General features: G+C 43.0%; 2 protein-coding genes across 9 annotated transcripts in view; one reads left to right on the top strand and one right to left on the bottom strand.

Moving 5' to 3' along the window:
- Nucleotides 1–787: 787 nt before the first annotated feature.
- Nucleotides 788–11,827, bottom strand: uqcc6 (ubiquinol-cytochrome c reductase complex assembly factor 6). Of its 7 annotated transcripts, none has more exons than XR_012100575.1 (5): nucleotides 11,518–11,827; nucleotides 10,730–11,066; nucleotides 9,854–10,023; nucleotides 3,013–3,160; nucleotides 788–1,393 (listed from the first exon to the last, which is right to left on the bottom strand). XR_012100575.1 is itself a non-coding variant. In XM_073058824.1 (5 exons), exons 4-5 carry the CDS (start codon nucleotides 3,118–3,120, stop codon nucleotides 1,298–1,300), a joined length of 204 nt encoding a protein of 67 aa, XP_072914925.1. In that variant the 5' UTR covers nucleotides 3,121–3,160; nucleotides 9,854–10,023; nucleotides 10,751–11,066; nucleotides 11,518–11,815; the 3' UTR covers nucleotides 788–1,297. The 7 variants fall into 7 exon arrangements, 5 of the variants coding, with proteins under 5 accessions (XP_072914925.1, XP_072914927.1, XP_072914930.1 ...); XR_012100574.1 differs by having other exon boundaries at nucleotides 10,751–11,066; nucleotides 11,704–11,817; XM_073058824.1 differs by having other exon boundaries at nucleotides 10,751–11,066; nucleotides 11,518–11,815.
- The window catches only part of LOC140734611 (G/T mismatch-specific thymine DNA glycosylase-like), a 40,043-nt gene continuing 30,152 nt past the window's right edge, over nucleotides 11,250–21,140 (top strand). Inside the window, exons 1-3 of one of the 2 annotated variants that reach the window (XM_073058822.1) lie at nucleotides 11,250–11,444; nucleotides 11,543–11,637; nucleotides 15,197–15,429. In XM_073058822.1, the coding sequence (XP_072914923.1) occupies nucleotides 11,395–11,444; nucleotides 11,543–11,637; nucleotides 15,197–15,429 (378 nt within the window). In that variant the 5' untranslated portion in view covers nucleotides 11,250–11,394. The remainder of the gene's footprint in view (nucleotides 11,445–11,542; nucleotides 11,638–15,196; nucleotides 15,430–21,140) is intronic. The other variant, XM_073058823.1, reaches the window with a different exon arrangement.

The following is a 21,140-nucleotide window of genomic DNA, read 5'->3' as shown; positions in this document are numbered from 1 at the left end:
ATTTGACTTCTAAAGTGAAGTTTGATTTTTTTACATCACAACAAGATTTGGTGTGATTTGCCTGGTTCTTACATAAATGGATTTTCTGAATGAATTATTGTTAGAAACATTCAGCTCTTCACTGAGCCCAAAGCAGCACATTGCCTCATATTCCAAATAATTGGCTGACAGATTCTGATTCATATCATATGTACATCAAAACATACAGTGAAATGGATCATTTGCATTAACATAACAAAACCTAAGGAAGTGGTGGGAGTAGCCTGTAAGTGTGCCCAAACATTCTGGTGCCAATGTCATGTCCACAATGTTCCATAGAACAATAGCAAAACCAGCTCCTTTCCTCCCCATCCATCCACCCACTCTCTCACAGTATTACAGGAATGGCTGTCAGCCCTTGACTTACAGGCTTAGATCTTTGCTATCATCAGAGTTGTCAGTGTCATCCTGAACTCAAGGCTCAGGGTTGTCAATGATTCTGGTTATCCAAATCTCATTTTCCCAACCCGAAGACATAGCTCATCATAGTCACCAGCCTTGTGATAGACTGTTCAACGCAAGACAATTCAAAGCTCTTGTAACCCTGTTTACAGGTCACATTAAAAGCGTGGTTTAAGTATAAAAATTTGAATCTTGAATTTTGACATCAATATAGCTGCTTCAGACATTTGCCAGTTTCATCTTGGAGCAAATAAAGGATTCTGGATGATGCCAGGCAAGTGCCAGAAGTAGCAGTAACTACAAACAAACCAATGTAATCAGCAACCTTGAACAAAAACAAATATGCTCAAGTTCAATTACATTTATTTGTAGCAATGTACACTCAAGGAAAATTTGTGACCTCAACAAAAATGACCTCATAAAGTACATATTTAGTTAGTGCTATCTTAATCAGATTTGGCTTCAGTAGAAAATGTATATATTTACATTGCATCTCCCCACAATACCATGGATTCTAGTTAACATCTGCACAAGAATATTAATATCATAAAGTTTACATTAGATTAATTCAATTAACCAAGTTGGTGTTTGCATTAAGAGTCACTTTAGGTCACATCAAGTATATACAATTTTGTTCATATTAATAAATCTGCTATAAGGATTACAATTTCAGGGTACAATCATAGACTTCAAATCTATTTGTGTCCTTTTAACACATCACTGGTCAGGATGAGTGGACAACAGGTGTTAAGAATCTGTAATCCAAAGATGGATGTATGGTGAATTATTTTTGGGTCAATCTCTTTAGCTGTCGTTTATATATTTTATGAGAATGGGTCTTCTTGCTTTGTTTCCTTCAGTGTTTTTCAGAGTTATGAGTCTGGATTTTATCTTTGAGTCCAAGAAGCTCTGTTTTAAGTTCACCTGGTTTGGGTGGAATTTCTGGTATACTCTAAAAATAAAAATAGGGAATTATAAAGTTTAGCAGGGAACAGAAGCAGAACAGACAAATGAGTTCAGAAAAATATCTAAAAACTGCTGAATAAATAAAAATGAATCCATATTTTTAACACTATTTTTATTTTATTTAGAGATCCAGCACAGTAACAGGCTCTTCCAACCCAACAAGTCCACCCTGCCCAATTACACCCATGTGACCCAAAAACCTACTAATCTCTACATCTTTGGAATATGGGAGGAAACCAGAGCACCTAGAGGAAATCCATACAGTCATGAGGAGAACACACAGACGGCAATGGGAATTTAACCCAGGTCACCAATGTTGTAATACCATGCTGCCCCTAAAGTAATTATCCTTTAACTGTAATGAATCATTTGATTTCACTTAACTTTGCCAATGATCTTCTGATTTGATGGGACAGATTTTGCAACAGCAATTAATCACCTACTTTCCCCACTGCTTCCAGATACTCAAAAAGCACCACTCCTCTGTTCCCAAATTACCCAGATTTACAAAATACCTTGGTAAAGGATCTACCAATACTGATGCATAATTCCTTGAAACTGGTGTCACAGATTGATAGGATCATAGAGAGCTTGTGGCATGTTGGTCTTCATAACTTAGAATATTGAGTACAGGAGTTGGGGTATTATGTTGAAGATGTACAAGACATCAGTGAGGCCATACTTGGAGTATTGCGTGCAGTTCTTAGATCATTGAGGTTGGGTGAGACTACAGCCAGAACTTGTATCAGAGCTCACAACAAAGAGATCATGGATTCAGTGCACACCCTGAAAATAAGTGTAACACGCTGTAAGGTTTCACTGCTAAGGCTAACGTAATGGCTTCTATGTAACGTTCTACCGCTAAGGTAATGGTTTCTCTGTAGCAGCAATGTTTGGGTTATGACTTGAGATAATGGGGCATGTTAGCCAATGAGGGGATGTTGTTCTTTTTCGTGTGTCTGGGAGCTGGGATTTCAAGGTTTTTCCGTCGGGGAGAGAGGACGCGAATGGAGAGAGTTGGTAGACCACCAGACGAAGTGGACTGAGGAGCAAGGGTCTGAGGGCTCTACGCTCAGAGGTCAACGGGAACAAATGAATGAACAGTGAGCTCCAACATTGTGCAATAGACTGTTTCATGAGAATAGACCCCGTTTTTTTGTTTCTTTACTAACCACATAGTGAAATGAAGAATTATAAAGTTAAATCATTAAATCGTTTAATCGCATATTGTATACAGTTTGATATTTTGCAGTGTGGGCAACACACACATCATCCACACAAACAAAATTTCTCATTTTGGCAGGGCCAGAGGCTGTTCTCCCCTAGACGACCACAGGCTGGCTGAGCCTGAGGGTTACATAAGCTTCTCAAACTTAACCATGAGTCGAGAAACATTAGAGCCCTCTATTGCAGATAATAAAGGCTGCAGGACATGAAAATTAAAACTGGAAAACAACTAAGGAGTCCACATCCTAGAGGCAAGCTAACTGCAGTATTAGCGCAGACCCAAGATGAAGTTGCCTGCACCCTGCTCACCAATCAAAGAATATTAAAGTAAAGGATACAAAATTAGGTGAGAAACAGAATTTGTGAGTTCTCACTCACCAAATCTGGTCTGTAGTATCTGTGCACTACTTCTGCTCCTGCAAACATTGTCAGAATGCTTGTTCCCAACAACATTAAGTAACGGGGCCAGGATACTCCCGCTGGCATCTTTACTTGATCACAAAAGTCCCCTTAGTAATGCTGAGAGCTGTGATATAAACATTAGATTACACATTATTAATTGACAACTGTGCTCAAATTACACTGCAATTAACAGATGTAATCTACCTATTACAGAAAATAAATTCAGATAAAATAATGTAAATACATTTGCACTCTTCCTCCCCACAAAAATGTTTATTCAATATGGCAAGTACAAGTTACATAGAGTGTCCAGCGCATAAATGAAACATAATGCTATGAATCCGTGGATGAACCAGGTGGTTCATAGTCTGCTGAGAGCTAGATCAATGGCATTTACGTCTGACAATTCCAGTCTGTATGAGAAAACCAGATATGACTCACAGAGGGCTACTTCAAGAGCCAAAAAACAATTCCAGGAAAGGTTAGAGGCAATATCAAATGCACATCAACTCTGGCAGGATTTGCAGGCATTACTTCCTACAAAGCAAACTCTAACCTCATGAATGGCAGTGATGCTTCACTACCAGATGAGCTCAATGCCCTGTATGCTCACTTTGAAAGGCAGAATAAAACTACAGCTAAGAGGATCCCTGCAGCATCCGAAGACCCTGTGATCTCTGTCTCACAGGACAATGTTGGGCTGTCTTCCCAGAGGGTGAACCCTCACAAGGCAACAGGGCCTGGTGGAGTACCAGGTTAGGCTCAAAAAACCTGTGCCAACCAACTGATGGGGGTATTCAAAGACATTTTCAATCTCTCATTGCTATGGTCAAAACTTCCTACCAGCTTAAAAAAAGCAACAATTATACCAATGCCCAAGAAGAGCAGCATGAGATGCCCCAATGCCTATCATCTAGTAGCACTCACATCTACAGGGATGAAATGCTTTGAGAGGTTGGCCATGACTAGAATCAACACCTGTCTCAGGAAGGACCTCGATCCACCGCGATTTGCCTATCACCACAAAAGGTCTACAGCAAACACGATCTCAATGGCTCTCCACACAGCCTTGGATCACCTGGACAATGCAAATACCTCTGTCAGGATGCTGTTTAGTGACTATACCTCAGCATTTAACACCATCATTCCTACGGTCCAGATCAAAAAGCTAAAGAACCTAGGCCTCCATACCTCCCTCTGCAACTGGATCCTCGACTTTCCAACCAGAAGACCACAATCTATGCAGATTAGAAATAACACCTCCACCTTGCTGAGAATTAACACTGGTGCTCCTCAGAGATGCATGCTCAGCCCACTAATCTACTCTCTCCACACCCATGACTGTGTGGCTAGACATAGCTCAAACTCCTTCTATAAATTTGCTGATAATACAATCATTGTTATCAGAATTTCAGGTGGTGGTGTCACAGCAACACCTTGCAATCAACAGCAACAAGACCAAAGAGTTGATTGTAGACTTCAGGAAGGGCAAGACAAGGGAACACAAACCATTCCTCAAAGAGGGATCAGAAGTGGAAAGACTGAGCAATTTCAAGTTCTTGGGTGTTAATATCTCTGAGGCCCTAACCAGGTCTCAACATAATCGATGCAGCTATAAAGAAGGCACAACAGCAGATATATTTCATTAAGAGTTTGAGGAAATTTGGTTTGTTAACTAAAACACTCAAAAACTTCTACAAATATACTGTGGAGAGCATTCTGACTGGCTGCATCGCCATCTGGTATAGGGGCTACTGCAGAAGATCGAAATAAGTTGCAGAAACTTGTAAAATTAGTCAGCTCCATCATGGGTACCAGCCTCCATAGTATCCAAGACATCTTCCAGTAGCTGTACCCTCAGAAGGTGGCATCCATCGTTAAGGATCCCCACCCACACAGGACATGCCCTCTTCACAATGTTACCATCAGGAAAGAGGTACAGAAACCTGAAGGCACACACTCAGTAATTCAGGAACAGCTTCTTCCCCTCTGCCATCAGATTTCTAAACGGTCATTGAACCATGAACACCACCTCACTACTTTTTTTATTTCTGTTTTTTGCACTAATTATTTTAACTTAACTAGTTAATAATCATATAGTTTCAAAAAAAGTTTGTGAACCCTTTGCAATTACCTAGTTTTCAACAATAATTACTCATAAAATGTGGTCTGATCTTCATCTAAGTCACAATAATAGACAAACAATCTGCCTAAACTAATAACACAAAAATAATTGTACAGCTTCCCGTCAATACTGAGTACACCATTTAAACAATCAGTCTAGATTCAAAAAAAGTATCTGGGGCCTTCTACAAAAGCTGTTTGGAGTCAGGTGTTCTAGTTTGGAGTCAGGTGTTCTAGTTTGGAGTCAGGTGTTCTAATCAATGAGATGAGATTGGAGGTGTGGGTTGTAGAGGTGCCCTGCCCTATAAAAAAGGCACACAAAGTCAGGTTACTGACAGAGCCTGCTCTTCTCAAGAAAGATCTGTTTATGAGCACCATGTCTGGATCTAAACAGCTTTCACAGGACCTTAGAAGAATTGTAGAGATGCATGAAGCTAGAAAAGGCTACAAAAGCATTTCTAAAGACCTGAGTGTTCACCAGTCCACAGTAAAGAGAAATTATCTACAAATGGAGGAAACTCCGTACTGTTGCTACTCTTCCTAGGTGTGGGCAAAGATCACACCAAGAGCACAATGTGCAATGTTGAAGGAGTTGAAAAAGAACCCAAGGGTAATAGCAAAAGACCTGAAACCTATTGAACTTGTTCATGTGTCCACTCTAAAAAAACAACTGAACAAGAATGGTGTTCACAGAAGGACACCACACAGGAAACCACTGCTCTCCAAATAAAACATTGCTGCATGTCTCAAAGTTTTCAAAATACCACCTGGATGTTCCACAAAGTTGTGGACAGATGAGACAAAAGTTGAACATTTTGGCAGAAATGCACATTGGAGGAAAAAGGGCACTGCACACCAACACCAAAACCTCATCCCAACTGTGAAGCATGGTGGAAGGAGCAACATGGATTGGAGCTGCTTTGCTACCTCAGGGCCTGGACAGCTTGCAATCGTTGAGAGAGCAATGAATTCAAAATTGTATCAAGACATTTTACAGGAGAATGTCAGGGTAGTGGTCTATAGCCTGAAGCATAATAAAAGTTGGAGAATGCAACGAGACAATGATTTGAAAACAAGAGTGAATCAACAACAGAATTGCTTAAAAATAAGAAAATTCATGTTTTGGAATGGTCAAGTCAGAGTCCAGACCTTAACCCAATTGAGATGCTGTTGCATGACCTAAAGACAGCTGTTTATGCAAGGTATCCCAGAAATATTGATGAACTGAAACAGTTTTGTAAGGAGGAATGGTCTAAAATTCCTCCTTGCCATTGTGCAAGTCTGATCAGCAGCTACAGGAAACAATTGGTGCAGGTTATTGCTGCTAAAGGAGGTTCTACCAGTTATTAAATAAAAGGGCTCACATACTTTTTCCAGCCTAGACTGTGAATGATTAAACAATGATAAAGACATGAAAAGTACAAATGTTTGTGTATTATTAGTTTAGGCAGATTGTGTTTGTCTATTATTGTGACTTAGATGAAGATCAGACCACATTTTATGAGTAATTAATGCAGAAAACCAGGTAATTGCAAAGGGTTCATAAACTATTTGTTGCAACTATATATACTTAACTTAGTTTTTCTTTCTCTATATTTATTTATCATGCATTACATGGTACTGCTACTGTAAAGTTAACACATCTCATGACATATGCCAATGATTAAATCTGATTCTGATTCCCTAAAACAGCCCAACATGTGTCTGGATTGGTGGTTTTGATCCAAACAAGTTTCCACATAAACTTTGACAAATTGGTCCTCTTGAAGATCAGAGTGGTCGGCTATGTATGGAACCAAAAGAAATGGGAGAGATATTAAATGGGTTTTTTGCATCTGTATTTACTAAGGAAACTGGGATTGAGTCTATGGAAACAAGGCAAACAAGTAGGGAGGTCATGGAACTTATACAGATTAAAGAGGAGGAGGAGCTTGCTGTCTTGAGGTAAATCAGAGCAGATAAATCCCCAGGACCTGACAGGGTATCCCCTCGGACCTTGAAGGAGACTAGTGTTGAAATTGCAGGGGCCCTGGCAGAAATATTTAAAATGTCGATATCCACGGGTCAGGTGCCAGAGGATTGGAGGATAGCTCATGTAGTTCCATTGTTTAAAAAAGACTCAAAAAGTAAGCTGGGAAATTATAGGCCGGTAAGTTTGACATCGGTAGTAGGTAAATTATTGGAAGGAATACTAAGAGATAGGCTCTACAAGTATTTGGATAGACAGGGAGTTATTAGAAAAAGTCAGTATAGCTTTGTGCGTGGTAGGTCATGTTTAACCAATCAATTAGAGTTTTTCAAGGAAGTTACCAGGAAAGTGGATGAAGGGAAGGCAGTGGATATTGTATACATGGACTTTAGTAAGGCCATTGACAAAGTTCCGCATGGGAGGTTAGTCAGGAAGATTCAGTCGCTAGGTATACATGGAGAGGTAGTAAATTGGATTAGACATTGGCTCAATGGAAGAAGCCAGAGAGTGGTAGTGGAGGATTGCTACTCTGAGTGGAGGCCTGTGACTAGTGGTGTGCCATAGGGATCAGTGCTAGGTCCATTGTTATTTGTCATCTATATCAATGATCTGGATGATAATGTGACAAATTGGATCAGCAAATTTGTTGATGATACAAAGATTGGAGGTGTAGTGGACAGTGAGGAAGGTTTTCAAAGCTTGCAGAGGGATTTGGACCAGTTGGAGGAATGGGCTGAAAAATGGCAGATGGAGTTTAATGCGGACAAGTGTGAGGTATGGCACTTCAGAAGGTCAAACCAAGGTAGAACATACAAGGTAAACGGTAGGACACTGAGAAGTGCAGTAGAACAGAGGGATCTGGGAGTACAGATACATAATTCCCTAAAAGTGGCATCACAGGTGGATAGGGTCGTAAAGAGAGCTTTTGGTACATTGGCCTTTATAAATCAAAGTATTGAGTATAAGAGTTGGAATGTAATGGTGAGGTTGTATAAGACATTGATGAGACCGAATTTGGAGTATTGTGTGCAGTTTTGGTCACCTAATTACAGGAAGGATATTAGTAAGGTTGAAAGAGTGCAGAGAAGGTTTACAAGGATGTTACCAGGACTTGAGAAACTGAGTTACAGAGAAAGGTTGAATAGGTTAGGACTTTATTCCCTGGAGCGTAGGAGAATGAGGGGTGATTTGAAAGTGGTGTATAAAATTATGATGGGTATAGATAGAGTGAATGCAAGCAGGCTTTTTCCACTCAGGATAGGGGAGGAAAAAACCAGAGGTCATGGGTTAAGGGTGAAGGGGGAAAAGTTTAAAGGGAACATTAGGGGGGGCTTCTTCATGCAGAGAGTGGTGGGAGTATGGAATGAGCTGCCAGATGAAGTGGTGAATGCGGGCTCACTTCTGACATTTAAGAAAAACTTGGACAGGTATATGGATGCGAGGCGTTTGGAGGGATATGGCCCAGGTGCAGGTCAGTGGGACTAGGCAGAAAATGGTTCGGCACAGCCAAGAAGGACCAAAAGGCCTGTTTCTGTGCTGTGATGTTCTATGGCTCTATATTCTATTCCTGCCCTACACCCCAACCTGTTTATTTTGTTTTACATGTCGTCTGTGAATTTTACATTGGATTTTATGGTTTGTAAAGAGTTATCATTTCAATAGTTACTTATTCCTTCTTATGGGATTAAAACAATCTGATGCAAATATACCATAAACATTATTTTGTTATAAACCCTCTCCTTCTTATCAACTAATAAAGTTAGAACTTTATTCCCTGGAGCATAAAATAATGAGGGGAGATTTAACAAAGGTATACAAAATTATGAGAGGCATAGATAACAGTAAATGCCAGCAAGCTTTTTCCATTGAAGTTTGGTGAGACTAGAACTAGAGGTCGAGTTAAGGGTGAAGGATGAAATGTTTAAGGGAACATAATCCCTGTTATTACATCATCGTCCCATGTTGTCCAGGCAGATTAGATGTTGTTTAGATCATTTCCTTGCTTACATTTAAGATACTTTACAATTCATTCAGTTTATCTTCCAACAGCCCTTTTAAAATCATTTGTTCATTACATTTTCTAGTTCTGCTGAAGAGTCCACACCTAAATGTTAACTCAAGTTCTGACTAAGCATTCAGGCTGAAGTATTAGTTTTCTTTCTCATTCCTCACCCCCACCAATGCTGTCTAAGACCTTCCAAATGTTGCATGTGCATTTTTGTTTCTGTTTACTTGGAGTATGGTTATCAAGTTTATTAAATTTTTAAAGTAGTATTAAGAATGAAGAGCCACTGATCAGACATTAAGCATTTTCTTCTTATACCATCTCAATATACTTTTGTATGGAATGAGCTGTCTGAATGACACACAAACAAAAGATTTCACTGTGTCTCAGTACATGTGACAATAATAAATCAATCCCAATTTCAACTGCAGGTGGAAAATTTAAATTCAAATAATTAAATCTAGATAAAGAGGTTAGCATCTCTCAGCACCACAAAAATCGATGAAATGTCAGTGACCCACACTTCCCCCCACCCTCACAAGGAAAGATAATTACACCTCTCCATCTGGTCCATACCAAACTCAAGTCTCAAATTGGTTGGTTCTTAGCAACCAATAAGGATGTTGGATAAATTTCAGCCTTGCTAGTAACATCCCAAATCCCATGGATGTAAAGTTGAGAGTAACACCTCAAGCGTGGATGACACCAATGATACACACCAAAGCCTCTGAAGGGACAGCCAACACTGCTTCCAATTTATTCAGAATCTCTTGCAGTCTTTTCAGGCACTCTTAAGAACTCCTTCTGTCATGGCTTGGGGTTTCGCCCACTTTTCCAAGGGAAAGATCAATCAGTATAGCACAGAAATAGGCCCTTCAAACATAGATGTCTGTGCAAAACACAAAATCAAATTAAACTGAATCACTTCTGCCTGTACATGATCTATATCCCTCCATTCTCCACATAGTCATGCGTTTGTCTAAAAACCTCTTAAACGGCACTGTCATATCTGCTTCCACCACTACTCCAAGAGCCCATTCCAAGCATCTACTACTCTGTAAATACTTACTCTACACATCTCCCTTAAACCTCTCCCCTCTCCTCTTAAATGCATACCCTTATTTGACATTTCTACCCTAAGAAAAAGATTCTATCTACTCCATCCATGCCCCGCATAATTTTATGAACTTCAGAGAAAACAACTCAAATTTGTCCAGCCACTCCTCATAGCTGATACCTGGTGAACTTCTTCTGTACCCTTTCCAAAACCTCCATATCCTCCCTGTGATGAGGCATTAACTAACAGCTAAAGTTTTTTTTAAAAGTTTACTTCTTGCCATTTTAAGTAGTACACATCATTGGCAGAGCCATCGTTCAGCAGTGAGTGAAGAGGCGACTTCACGTTTGTTTATATATAAGAGAAATGTGGGTAAAGACAGCAAGGACCTTCCTGGAAGGACACAAGTGATCCAGATCAATAGGGGGCACAAAATTCTTTTAATTTAGTAACTCAACCAGCAGACCACCGTGAGACGACCAAGAAATACGGAGAGTGCGATACTTTGGTTAGGATCCGGTGGGTTGCGAATACGTACCCTCACGCCGTTCATACTCACCACTCCAGCCAGTCAGCTACCCACTACAGTGCGCCGCTCATAAACCGTCGCCCATCCTTGGCACGTCGCCGCCGACAACTTGGTTCCGCAGCTCAGCAGATGGCATTAATTCATCCCGGAAAACCGGTTTAAATAATTAGGCAGCCTTCCAGCTTTATGTCACACCAACAGATTACTTCTGATGGGGGTTGGAGTAAGACGGAAGAGATGGAGGAGATTGTTTCACGCCCGCTCCGCCAAACCGGAATACAGCGGAGGAAGCCATTGAGCGACGGAATAACCGTTGGGAATCCACCAACGTGGAGAGGGGGAAGCACTGAAAAAAAGGTGATAATAAATGTATTTTTATTTCATTTAAGTAACATATGTTTGAAATTGCACGATATATTTCTTTAATACTTCATAAATAATCTATTTACTCCAGGAAGATATCTAGGATATTTTTAATAATTGTCCTCTGTTATCTCTCCCCCCTCTCTGGAGGTGAGGGAGCCGGGCAGCCCCTGCCGCAGTGACTAGGCACCCCCTTTGTTCGGACGAGAGGCTGAAGGAGCGGGGTTCCGGCGGAGAACGAGAGAAAGGCCGGCGCGACCCTGTTCTTTCCCCAGCTCGACTACCCACGAACCGGTTTCCAGCCTGTGATCATGGAAGCACCGGCCCCGGACCCACCGCCGCCTGGATACGCGCAGCACTGGTGAGCGAGACCGAGAGCAGTGCCCGGTCCCGGGCGCCGACTTCTCTCCTCCTCTGTCACGGACTCTACTGACCGATCCCTTGTCTCTCTATCCTCAGGTACAACTCCACGGCCCTAGAGTCTGCGGCGGTCCATCCCGCTGATTGCCATCCACCGCCCGGGCCTGTCCACCCGGCGCCGGAGGCCGCACAGGGTAAGGAAAGCTGACCCGTCTCGTCTGTATCTTGCCTTTGAGTAACTCGTCGAAGTTAACGCTTACAGTAAATGTATCCGGTTCAGGATTTTGGCGTCTTAAAACTGGAGGCTGACGTTGGCAGTGTCATTCTAGGGAATTGCACACTGTCGGAGGTGCGGTTTAGGAGACCAGTCAGAGTTCTACAGAACTGGTTTATTCCGAGAAAGGAGCTAGTCCCATTCACTTGTGATTGGCTGGGATCCCCCTAAATCCCCCATTTAAATTTAAATTTACCTGGCCAAATGCCGTTTCAAACATCGTAATTGTACCTGCCTCTACCTCTTCCTCTGGCCGCTCCTTCCTGTGAAAAAAATTGCCCTTGTGTGCTCTTCGCATTGTTTCCCTCTCACTTTAAACCTATACCTTCTAGTTTTAGACTTCTATTCTGGGGCCATTTGCCTTATATTTTCCCCTCACAATAATAGGATCAGCCCCTTGCACTGCAGGAAAAATAGACCCAGTCTCTCCTTATAATTCAAAACTCTCCAGTCTGGACGGCATCAGGTGGCAGTTAAAGATTCCATGCACCTGCGTCCAAGAGCAGCTTCTTTATTCTTTATCATTCCTCAATATAATTGGAATGTTGGCTTGGTTCTACAACTCTAAATGTAGGAGCTCACTATCCACTAACTGGTTATTCTGTCCTTAAGATTAAGATTAGCATTATTTGCCGCATGTACTTTAAACATAGTGAAATGCATCATTTTACATCATCAACCAATACAGTCTGAGGACGTCACCATGCTTCCTGCACCAACATAGCATAACTACAACTTAATAGCCTTAACTCACACACCTTTGGAATGTGGGAGAAAACCAGGTGCACAGGTTTCGGGGGGGGGAACACAAAGTTCAAAGTAAAATTATTAGCAAAGAACATATATGTCAGTATATCCAACCCCGAGATTCATTTTCTTGCGGACATACTCAATAAATCCATAAATGGACATTAACCATAATAAAATCCATGAAATACCAGACCAGCTTGGATGTTCAACCAGTATGCAAAAGACAACAAGAAAGAAAGAATGAATGAATGAATAAATAATTAAGCAAGCAAGCAATAAATATTGAGAACATGATGAGAAGAGTTCTTGAAAGTGAGTCCATAGGTTGCGGGAACATTTCAATAGTGGGGTAAGTGAAGTTATTCCCTGGTTCAAGAGCATTTACAGACAGTAACAGAATATAACACTTAAAAAGTAATATATTGAATTTTGATGTGTCTTGGTATGTCTTGAAAGTGAGGTGGAAGTCAGAAATACATTACAAAATTATTGCTGTTGCTTTTCATCTACTGTTTTAAGAAGTTTGCAAATATTCTCCATTCTGTCTCTTCCCTCAAATTCCCATTTGTAAATTAAGATTTTATTTTACCACACACTGAGGAACAAAAATCTTATCCTGTGTTGTCTGTTTCTAAACTGACATAAAATTAATTAATTTGTGTTCATAATTTGAGGCAATTAAATCTGGAGAGTCACTGCACTATACCTTTCTTAAGCCAAAATGGCGTAAAGCGAAGAACCATTAATTTATATGGGAAAAATTTTCGTAAAAAGCAAAAATCCCCTTTGTAATGCGAAAACAGGTTACTAATGTACGTTTTTTGTAAAAGCAAAGTGGCATAAAGCGGGGGACACCTGTAAATACATTCACAGATGGATCCTGACAAGTGACATCACACTTGTCAATCATAACACTCAGTTGTTGTGACTTCGGCAATTCTCAGCTGTGTGGAAATTCAACTCAAGGCTTCCTTTTTCTGTTGAATGAAATCAGATTGCAATACAATGCATCACCAGTCTGTTGATGCTAGTGAAAGGACAGAATTCTCAGCCACCTGTAAGTTTTTTTGCCACTGGCCTAAGGTGAACTTTCTTCCAGAATGATTTCAACCAGTAGGTTTAGATGTTCGAAGTAAATCTATTATCAAAGTACACATATGCCACCATATACAGCCCTGAGATTAATTTTCTTGTGGGCATTCACAGTAAATATAAAGAAAAACAATACAATCAATGAAAAACTGCGCACAATAAACAACCAACATGTAAAAGACAACAAATTGTGCAAATACAAAATAGAGAAAAAACAAATAATAATAATAATAAACAATAAATATCAAGATCATGAATTGTTGAGTTCTTGAAAGAGAGTCTATAGGTTATGGAATCAGTTGAGTGTTGGGATGAGTGAAGTTATCCACACTGTTCAAGAGCTCGATGATTGAGGGATTATGATTATTCCTGAAGTAGTGGTGTGAGTCCTGAGGCCCCTGTACCTCTTTTCTGATGGCAGCAGTGAGAAGAGAGTATGACCTAGATGGTATTGGCCCTTGATGAAGGATGCTGCTTTCCTGTGACAGCGCTCCTTGTGAATGTGCTCAGTGATGGGGAGGGCTTTACTGTGATGGACTGGGCTGCATCTACTACTTTCTGTAGGCTTTTACATTCAAGGGCATTAGGGTTTCCATACCAGAGCATGATGCAACCAGTCCGTATACTCTCCACTGTGCATCTATAGAAGACTGTCAAAGTCTTAGGTGACCTGCCAAATCTGCAAACTTCTACAAAAGTAAGGCATTGCCTTGTCTTCTTTGTAATGACACTTACATGCTGGACTCAGGGCAGATCCTTTGAAATTATAGTGCCAAGAAATTTAAAATTGTTGACTCTCTCCATCTCTGATCTCCCGATAAGACTAGCTTGTGGACCTCTGGTTTCCTCCTCCTGTAGTTTTAGAATTAGTTCCTTGGTTTTGCTGACATTAAGTAACTTATTGTTACCGTACTATTCAGCCAGATATTTAATCTCCCTCCTATATGCTGGTTCATTACCATCTTTGATTCGGCCAACAACCGTATAAAGAGAGTAGAGAAAGGGGCTGAGCATACAGCTTTGTGGTGCAGATGTAGTGATGGTGATGTTGGAGGAGATATTGTTGCCAATACAAACGGACTGGGATCTGCAAGCAAGGAAATCAAGGAACTAGTTGCACAAGGCAGCATTGATGCCAAGGTCTTGGAGTTTACTGGTTAGTTTTGAGGAGATGATAGTGTTGAATGCAAGCCTGTAGTCAGTGAAGAGCATCCTGATGTATGTACAGTATCTTTAATAACCTGATACTCCAGGGTTGAGTGATGAGCATTTGCTGTGGACCTGTTGTGATGGTAGGCAAATTGTAGCAGATCCAAGTCGCTCCTCACGCAAGTGTTGCTATGTTTCATCACAGTGGATGTAAGTGTTAATGAACGATGAGGCAGGTTACAACATTCTTGGAGCAGGTGGGTACCTCAGACTGCCAAACCAAATGTTCAGTTGATTATGCATTTAGAAAGTAATTTTAATATTCATTGAGCGGAAACTATTCTAGTAATGTAAAGTACTTTTAAAGTCAAGAGTGGACTCCAGAGTATTGTCAAAACTGCCAGTGAGCTATGAGATAAATGAAGCAATGGTGACTGATATTACAGCAAGAGAGGAGTAATTCAAAACTTGGTGATGTGTTTGTTCAGCAGCTCCAAAACGAAAAAGAGGAAGACCAGCAGGAACACAGCAAAAGAAATCTGAGGGAGCAGGAACTAAGCGAGCCAAAACAGAAGCAAAATCAGGGGGAAAGCAAGAGAAAATCACAGATTCTTTTAAAACCGTGAAGAGAAAAATTGATCGCTTCAACGGAACAACAGAAGCTGAGCTTTTGACAAAAACCTTACCAGATATATTAACCTATGGCTTGGACATCGTGATTGTAAGTAATGTTTCTCCTGAATTTTATTTCAGAGTTCTAAGTTCAAAGTAAATGTCACCATATACTACCCTGTGATTCATTTTCTTGTGGCCATTCACAGTAAGAAGCACAATAGAATCAATGAAAATCTGCACACAACAAAGATACAGGCAGCCAATGTGCAAAAGGTGACAAATTGTGGGAATACAAAAATAAGCAAAGTAGTAACAAGTAATAAATATCAAAAATATGAGTTGTAGAGTCTTTGAAAGTGAGTCCATAGTCTGTGGAATTAGTTCAGCGTTGGGGGTGAGTGAAGTTATCTCTCTTGATCCAAGAGCCTGATAGTTGAGAGTTAACAACTGTTCCTGAACTGGTTGTGTGGGACCTAAGGCTCCTGTACCTCCTTCCTGCTGGCGGCAGCGAGAAGAGAGCATGGCCTGGATGGTGGGGTTCCTTGATGATGGATGCTGCTTTCCTGAGACAGTGCTTCTTATAGATGTGCTCTTTGTAGTTTTGGACTTGGTTAAATGCTCATAAGATTATTCATGATCAATTTTTAATTTCAAAGAAGTTCCTGAAGAAATAAGTTCAAGACCAATCCTCCAGAGTATAGAATTCCCTCCTCTCAGTCTAAAGGTATAGCCCTTATGCTGAGAGTGTACCACTAATTCTACATTCCTCACCTGTGGGAAGCATCCTTCCTACAAGTGGAAATGTGAGGTGGTCTACTGTGGTGCACAAAACAGAAAAGCAGTGTTTTTCAGTTAATTTGATGTTCCAAGGAACTCGTGTTCTCTGTACACCAGTCGCTGAAAGTTAACGTACAGGTGCAGCAAGTGGGACGTTGACGAGAATCAGAGTATAGGCACCTTCCTGCAATTTTATTAGCAATTACTTAGCAGATTTGTTGCAATTTTCCTGCAACTTGAGATCACAAATGGAGTATTGTGTTCAGTTTGGTCTCCTTTCCTATGAGGATATACCTGTCATGATTGAGTGCAATGATGAATCACTGGATTGGTTCCTGAAATGATGGTCTCAGATTCGGGTACATCAAAACACAGTGAAATGTGCTGTTTGCATTAACAACCAACACACCCAAGTATATGCTGGGTGCAGCCTGCAAGTATCACCGCAATGTTTAGATCTGCCATACAAAGCAATTGACTACACTGCCCTGTATTCCAGATTTCAGAAACACAAGAGACAATCTCATTGAAACTTCTAAAATTCTTACAGGACTTAACACTCATCATTTTTTTTTAAACTGCTTTGTGCACAACTGAGTCCCTGTCAGATCTCTGAATCAGGAATGTAGCTGGTATCACTCTCCTCCCTTTCTCTGAAGACTTGCAATCTGGCTTATTTTTAAGTACTGATTCATTTCTCTTCTGAACGCTACGATTGAATCTATCATCTTTATCCTTTTAGGAAATGCATTCTGAATGCTAGTTTCTAGATGTGCCCATTCTACTCTGTCTGAAAACATTGTTTTGAACACCCCTTTCACATCTTCTTTCAGAACAATTCAGTTTATATAGCCTTTCCTTGTAACACTGCCTTCATCCCTGAAACTAGGTTAGTACATTGCTGCCCTTTGCCCTAAAGTGCAACTACAGAATAGAATGCAGTATTCCTGTTGTGGTTGAATCACTGGGTTTTGTTATAACAGAGAAGAAGGATGCTAATGTGAGAATGCTGTTCTTGGACGACAGTTCAGCATTCAACACCATAATTCCATCCAGGCTCGACAGGAAGCTCAGAGACCCTGGCCTTGACCCTGCCTTGTGTAGCTGGATCCTGGACTTCCTGTCAGTTTGCCAGCAGGTGGTAAGAGTGGGCTTGCTCACCTCCACCCCTCTGACTCTCAACACAGGAGCCCCTCAGGGTTGTGTACTAAGTCCCCTTCTTTACTCCCTGTATACCCATGACTATCACCACCCACAGCTCTGATCTGCTAAGTAAATTTGCCAATGACAGTACATTGATTGGCTTAATCTCAAACAATAACGAGGTGGCCTACAGGGAAGAAGTCATCTCTCTGACACTGCTGTCAAAAAAACAACCTCTCCCTCTATGTCGCAAGAACAAAGGAGCTGATTGTAGATTATAGGAGGAATGGAGATGGGCTAACCCCTATTGACATCAATGGATCTGGGGTTGAGAGGGTACACAGCTTTAAGTTCCTCGACATCCACATCACCGAGAACCTCACGTGGTCTGTGCACACCAGCTGTGTGGTGAAAAGGGCACAACAGCGCCTCTTTCACCTCAGACGGTTGAGGAAGTTTGGTATGGGCCCCAAATCCTAAGAACTTTGTACTGGGGCACAATTGAGAGCATCTTGACTGGCTGCATCACTGCCTGGTATGGAAACTGTACCTCCCTTAATCACAGGACTCTGCAGAGAGTGGTGTGGACAACCCAGCGCACCTGTAGTTGTGAACTTCCCGTGATTCAGGACATTTACAAAGACAGGTGTGAAAAAAGGGCCTGAAGGATAACTGGGGACCTGAGTCACCCCAACCACTATCTATTCCAGCTGCTACCATCCAGGAAACAATACCACAGCATAAAAGCCAGAACCAACAGGCTCCGGGGACAGCTTCTTCCACCAGGCCATCAGACTGATTAACTCACGCTAATTTGAGTTTATTTATATGTTACATTGACTGTTCTATTTATTATAAATTACCCGTACTATGATTGCACATTTAGACGGACACGTACGGTAAAGATTTTTACTCATGTACATGATGGATGTAAGAAATAAAGTCAATTCTCCTGATGAAGGGTTTCGGCGCGAAACATCATCACTACCTCCTCCCATAGATGCTGTCTGGCCTGCTGAGTTCTGCCAGCATTTTGTGTTTTTATTTATTTCCAGCATCTACAGATTCACTCGTGTTGCCTTTCAATTCAATAACATTAGTTTTATAATACATGTTCCTTTTCGAAGTTTGAGATTCCAATTGCTTTGCTTTTAACTTCTCTCAGTGTGCTTTGCCACTTTTAAAGCTTTATACACACAGGTTTCCCAGTTACTGCACGTCTTTATTATCATATTGTGGCGACCCACTTTCTGCGCAGGTGAACCGGCTCACAAGTAGCCAGCGTGCGAGGGGAGACTTTGGTAATGCACCTCTGATGTCATTTCCGCCCGGAGAGGGCGGGCACTAGGGATTAAATGCCAGCGCCGCGAAGTTTGAATAAACTAGTCTTGAAACGACTTACCGACTGCGTGTCGTCTCTAGCTCTGTATGTAGTACATCGCTACATTGGTAACCCTGACGGTCCAAACGGTATTTGGACCAAAGATGACCGACTCTTCATCTGTTCACGCAGTTTTGCTAAAACTGCCGACTTTCTGGACGCTACGACCACGCGTGTAGTTTAGCCAAGCAGAAGCCCAGTTCCAGATTCGGCAGATATCCTCTGATTCCACGCGTTACTACCACATGATGAGCAGACGGCCGCCCAGGTTGCGGATTTCATACAGTCGCCCCCGGAAGAAGGCAAACATGAAGCATTCAAAGCGCTGCTCATTGGGACCTTTGGCCTCTCGCAGCATGAGCCCATCTGCTTCACCTGGACGGTTTGGGAGACAGACTAACCGTCAGCATTGATGAACAAGATGCTGGCCCTGGCTGACGGACACAAGCCCCGCCTCATGTTCGAGCAAGCGTTCCTAGAGCAACTGCCCGAGGACATACATCTGCTGCTGGCCGGCGCAGATTCCAGCGACCCCCGGAAGGTGGCAGCCTGGTCAGACGTGCTGTGGAAAGCCAAGAGGGAGAGCGTGGCATCCATCGGTCAGATTACCAGGCCACACGCCCAACAGCAGACCAGACCAGGCCCGGCAGGGGGGTGCACACAACACAGAGGCAGGAGTGAGGAGGCCAGTGAACAGTGGTGTTTCTACCACCAGCGATGGGGCACAAAAGTCAGCCGTTGTTGCCTGCCCTGCAAGGGCCAGGGCCAGCTGCCGCTAATGACTATGGCGGCTGGCCACCAGGTTAGCCTCTTGTATGTCTGCGACAAACAGTCGGGACGCCGTTTCTTGGTTGACACTGGAGCGGAAATCAGCGTCTTGCCCCCAACAGGGTACAACACCCGCAACAGGAAGCCGGGACCCACCCTGAGAGCCGTAAACGGCAGCATGATATGGACCTATGGCACCCGCACAGTGCAGCTGCAGTTCGGCGCCAGCCGGTTCACATGGGACTTCACACTGGCCGCCGTGGCCCAACCACTCCTGGAGGCGGACTTCTTGCGAGCTCACAGCCTGCTGGTCAACTTGCAAGGGAAAAGACTGGTACATGCGGAGACTTTCCAGACATTCTCCCTGGGTGAAGCCAAGTTGCCGGCCCCACACCTGGACTCCATCACGCTGTCGGACAACGAATTCACCAGTATCCTGGCGGACTTTCCATCAATTCTGGCACCGCAGTTCACGGCAGCCATACCCAGACACGGGGTTCAGCACCACATCCCGACCAAGGGACCACCCCTTCACGCCCGCGCACGAAGGCTCCCCCCGGAAAAGCTCTGCCTGGGGAAGGAGGAGTTCAAGAGGATGGAGGAATTGGGAATTGTACGGAGGTCTGACAGCCCATGGGCCTCCCCCCTGCACATGGTGCCCAAAGCAGCTGGGGGTTGGAGACCATGCGGCAACTACCGCAGACTGAACAAGGCTACAACTCCAGACTGCTACCCCGTGCCGCACATACAGGACTTTGCAGCAAACCTGCACGAGGCAAGAATATTTTCCAAAGTAGACCTCGTCCGGGGATACCATCAAGTCCCGGTGCACCCTGAAGACATCCCCAAAACAGCACTTATCACCCTGTTTGAGTTCCTCTGAATGCCTCACAGACGTTCCAGCGGCTAATGGATGCGGTGGGACGCAACCTGGACTTTGCGTTCATCTATTTGGACGACATCCTTATACTAGCAGTAGTCGCCAGGAGCATCTGTCCCACCTCCACCAGCTCTACTCCGGCCTGAGTGATTTCAGCCTCACGATCAGCCCGGCCAAATGCCAGTTCAGTCTCGATACCATCGACTTCCTGGGCTACAGGATTACCAAAGACGGGGCAACACCTCTGCCCGCCAAGGTAGACGCGATCCGCCACTTTGCCCGGCCCAACACGGTCAAAGGCCTACAGGAGTTCGTTGGTATGGTGAACTTCTACCACCGTTTCCTCCCCTCAGCAGCCCGTATCATGCGCCCTTTGTACACCCTGATGTCGGGTAAAGGCAAGGACATTACGTGGGACGATGAGGCTGCGGCCGCTTTTGTTAAAGCCAAGGAAGCCTTGGCAGATGCCGCGATGCTGGTGCACCCCAGAACGGACGTTCCGACCGCCCTCATGGTGGACGCATCCGACACAGCAGTCGGTGGGGTGTTGGAGCAGCTCATCGAGGGGCGCTGGCAACCCCTGGAGTTCTTCAGCAAGCACCTACGACCACCCGAACTCAAGTACAGTGCTTTCGACCGGGAGCTGTTAGCACTGTATCTGGCAATCCGGCATTTCAGGTACTTCTTAGAAGGCAGGCCGTTCACCGCGTTTATGAAGGTGTCTGATCCCTGGTCGGCTCGCCAGCAGTGACATCTGTCCTACATCTCCGAGTACACGACGGACATCCAGCATGTCTCGGGAAAGGACAACGTCGCGGCGGACGCACTCTCCAGACCAGTTGTCCAGGCCCTGTCCCTGGGGGTGGAC

Source organism: Hemitrygon akajei, chromosome 10, assembly GCF_048418815.1.
Source record: "Hemitrygon akajei chromosome 10, sHemAka1.3, whole genome shotgun sequence".
Classification (NCBI taxonomy): domain Eukaryota; kingdom Metazoa; phylum Chordata; class Chondrichthyes; order Myliobatiformes; family Dasyatidae; genus Hemitrygon; species Hemitrygon akajei.
Note: the sequence above shows the minus strand (reverse complement) of the source record. Positions and strands in the feature narration are given on the sequence as shown.

What these genes read in the sequence shown, in the direction of transcription:
- uqcc6 (XM_073058829.1), bottom strand. Translation starts at nt 3,120, where the DNA reads ATGCCAGCGGGAGTATCCTGGCCCCGTTACTTAATGTTGTTGGGAACA. An exon ending in GATACTACAGACCAGATTTG is followed by an intron (nt 1,394 to 3,012) that starts GTGAGTGAGAAC and finishes TTTTATTTTTAG; the next exon opens with AGTATACCAGAAATTCCACC.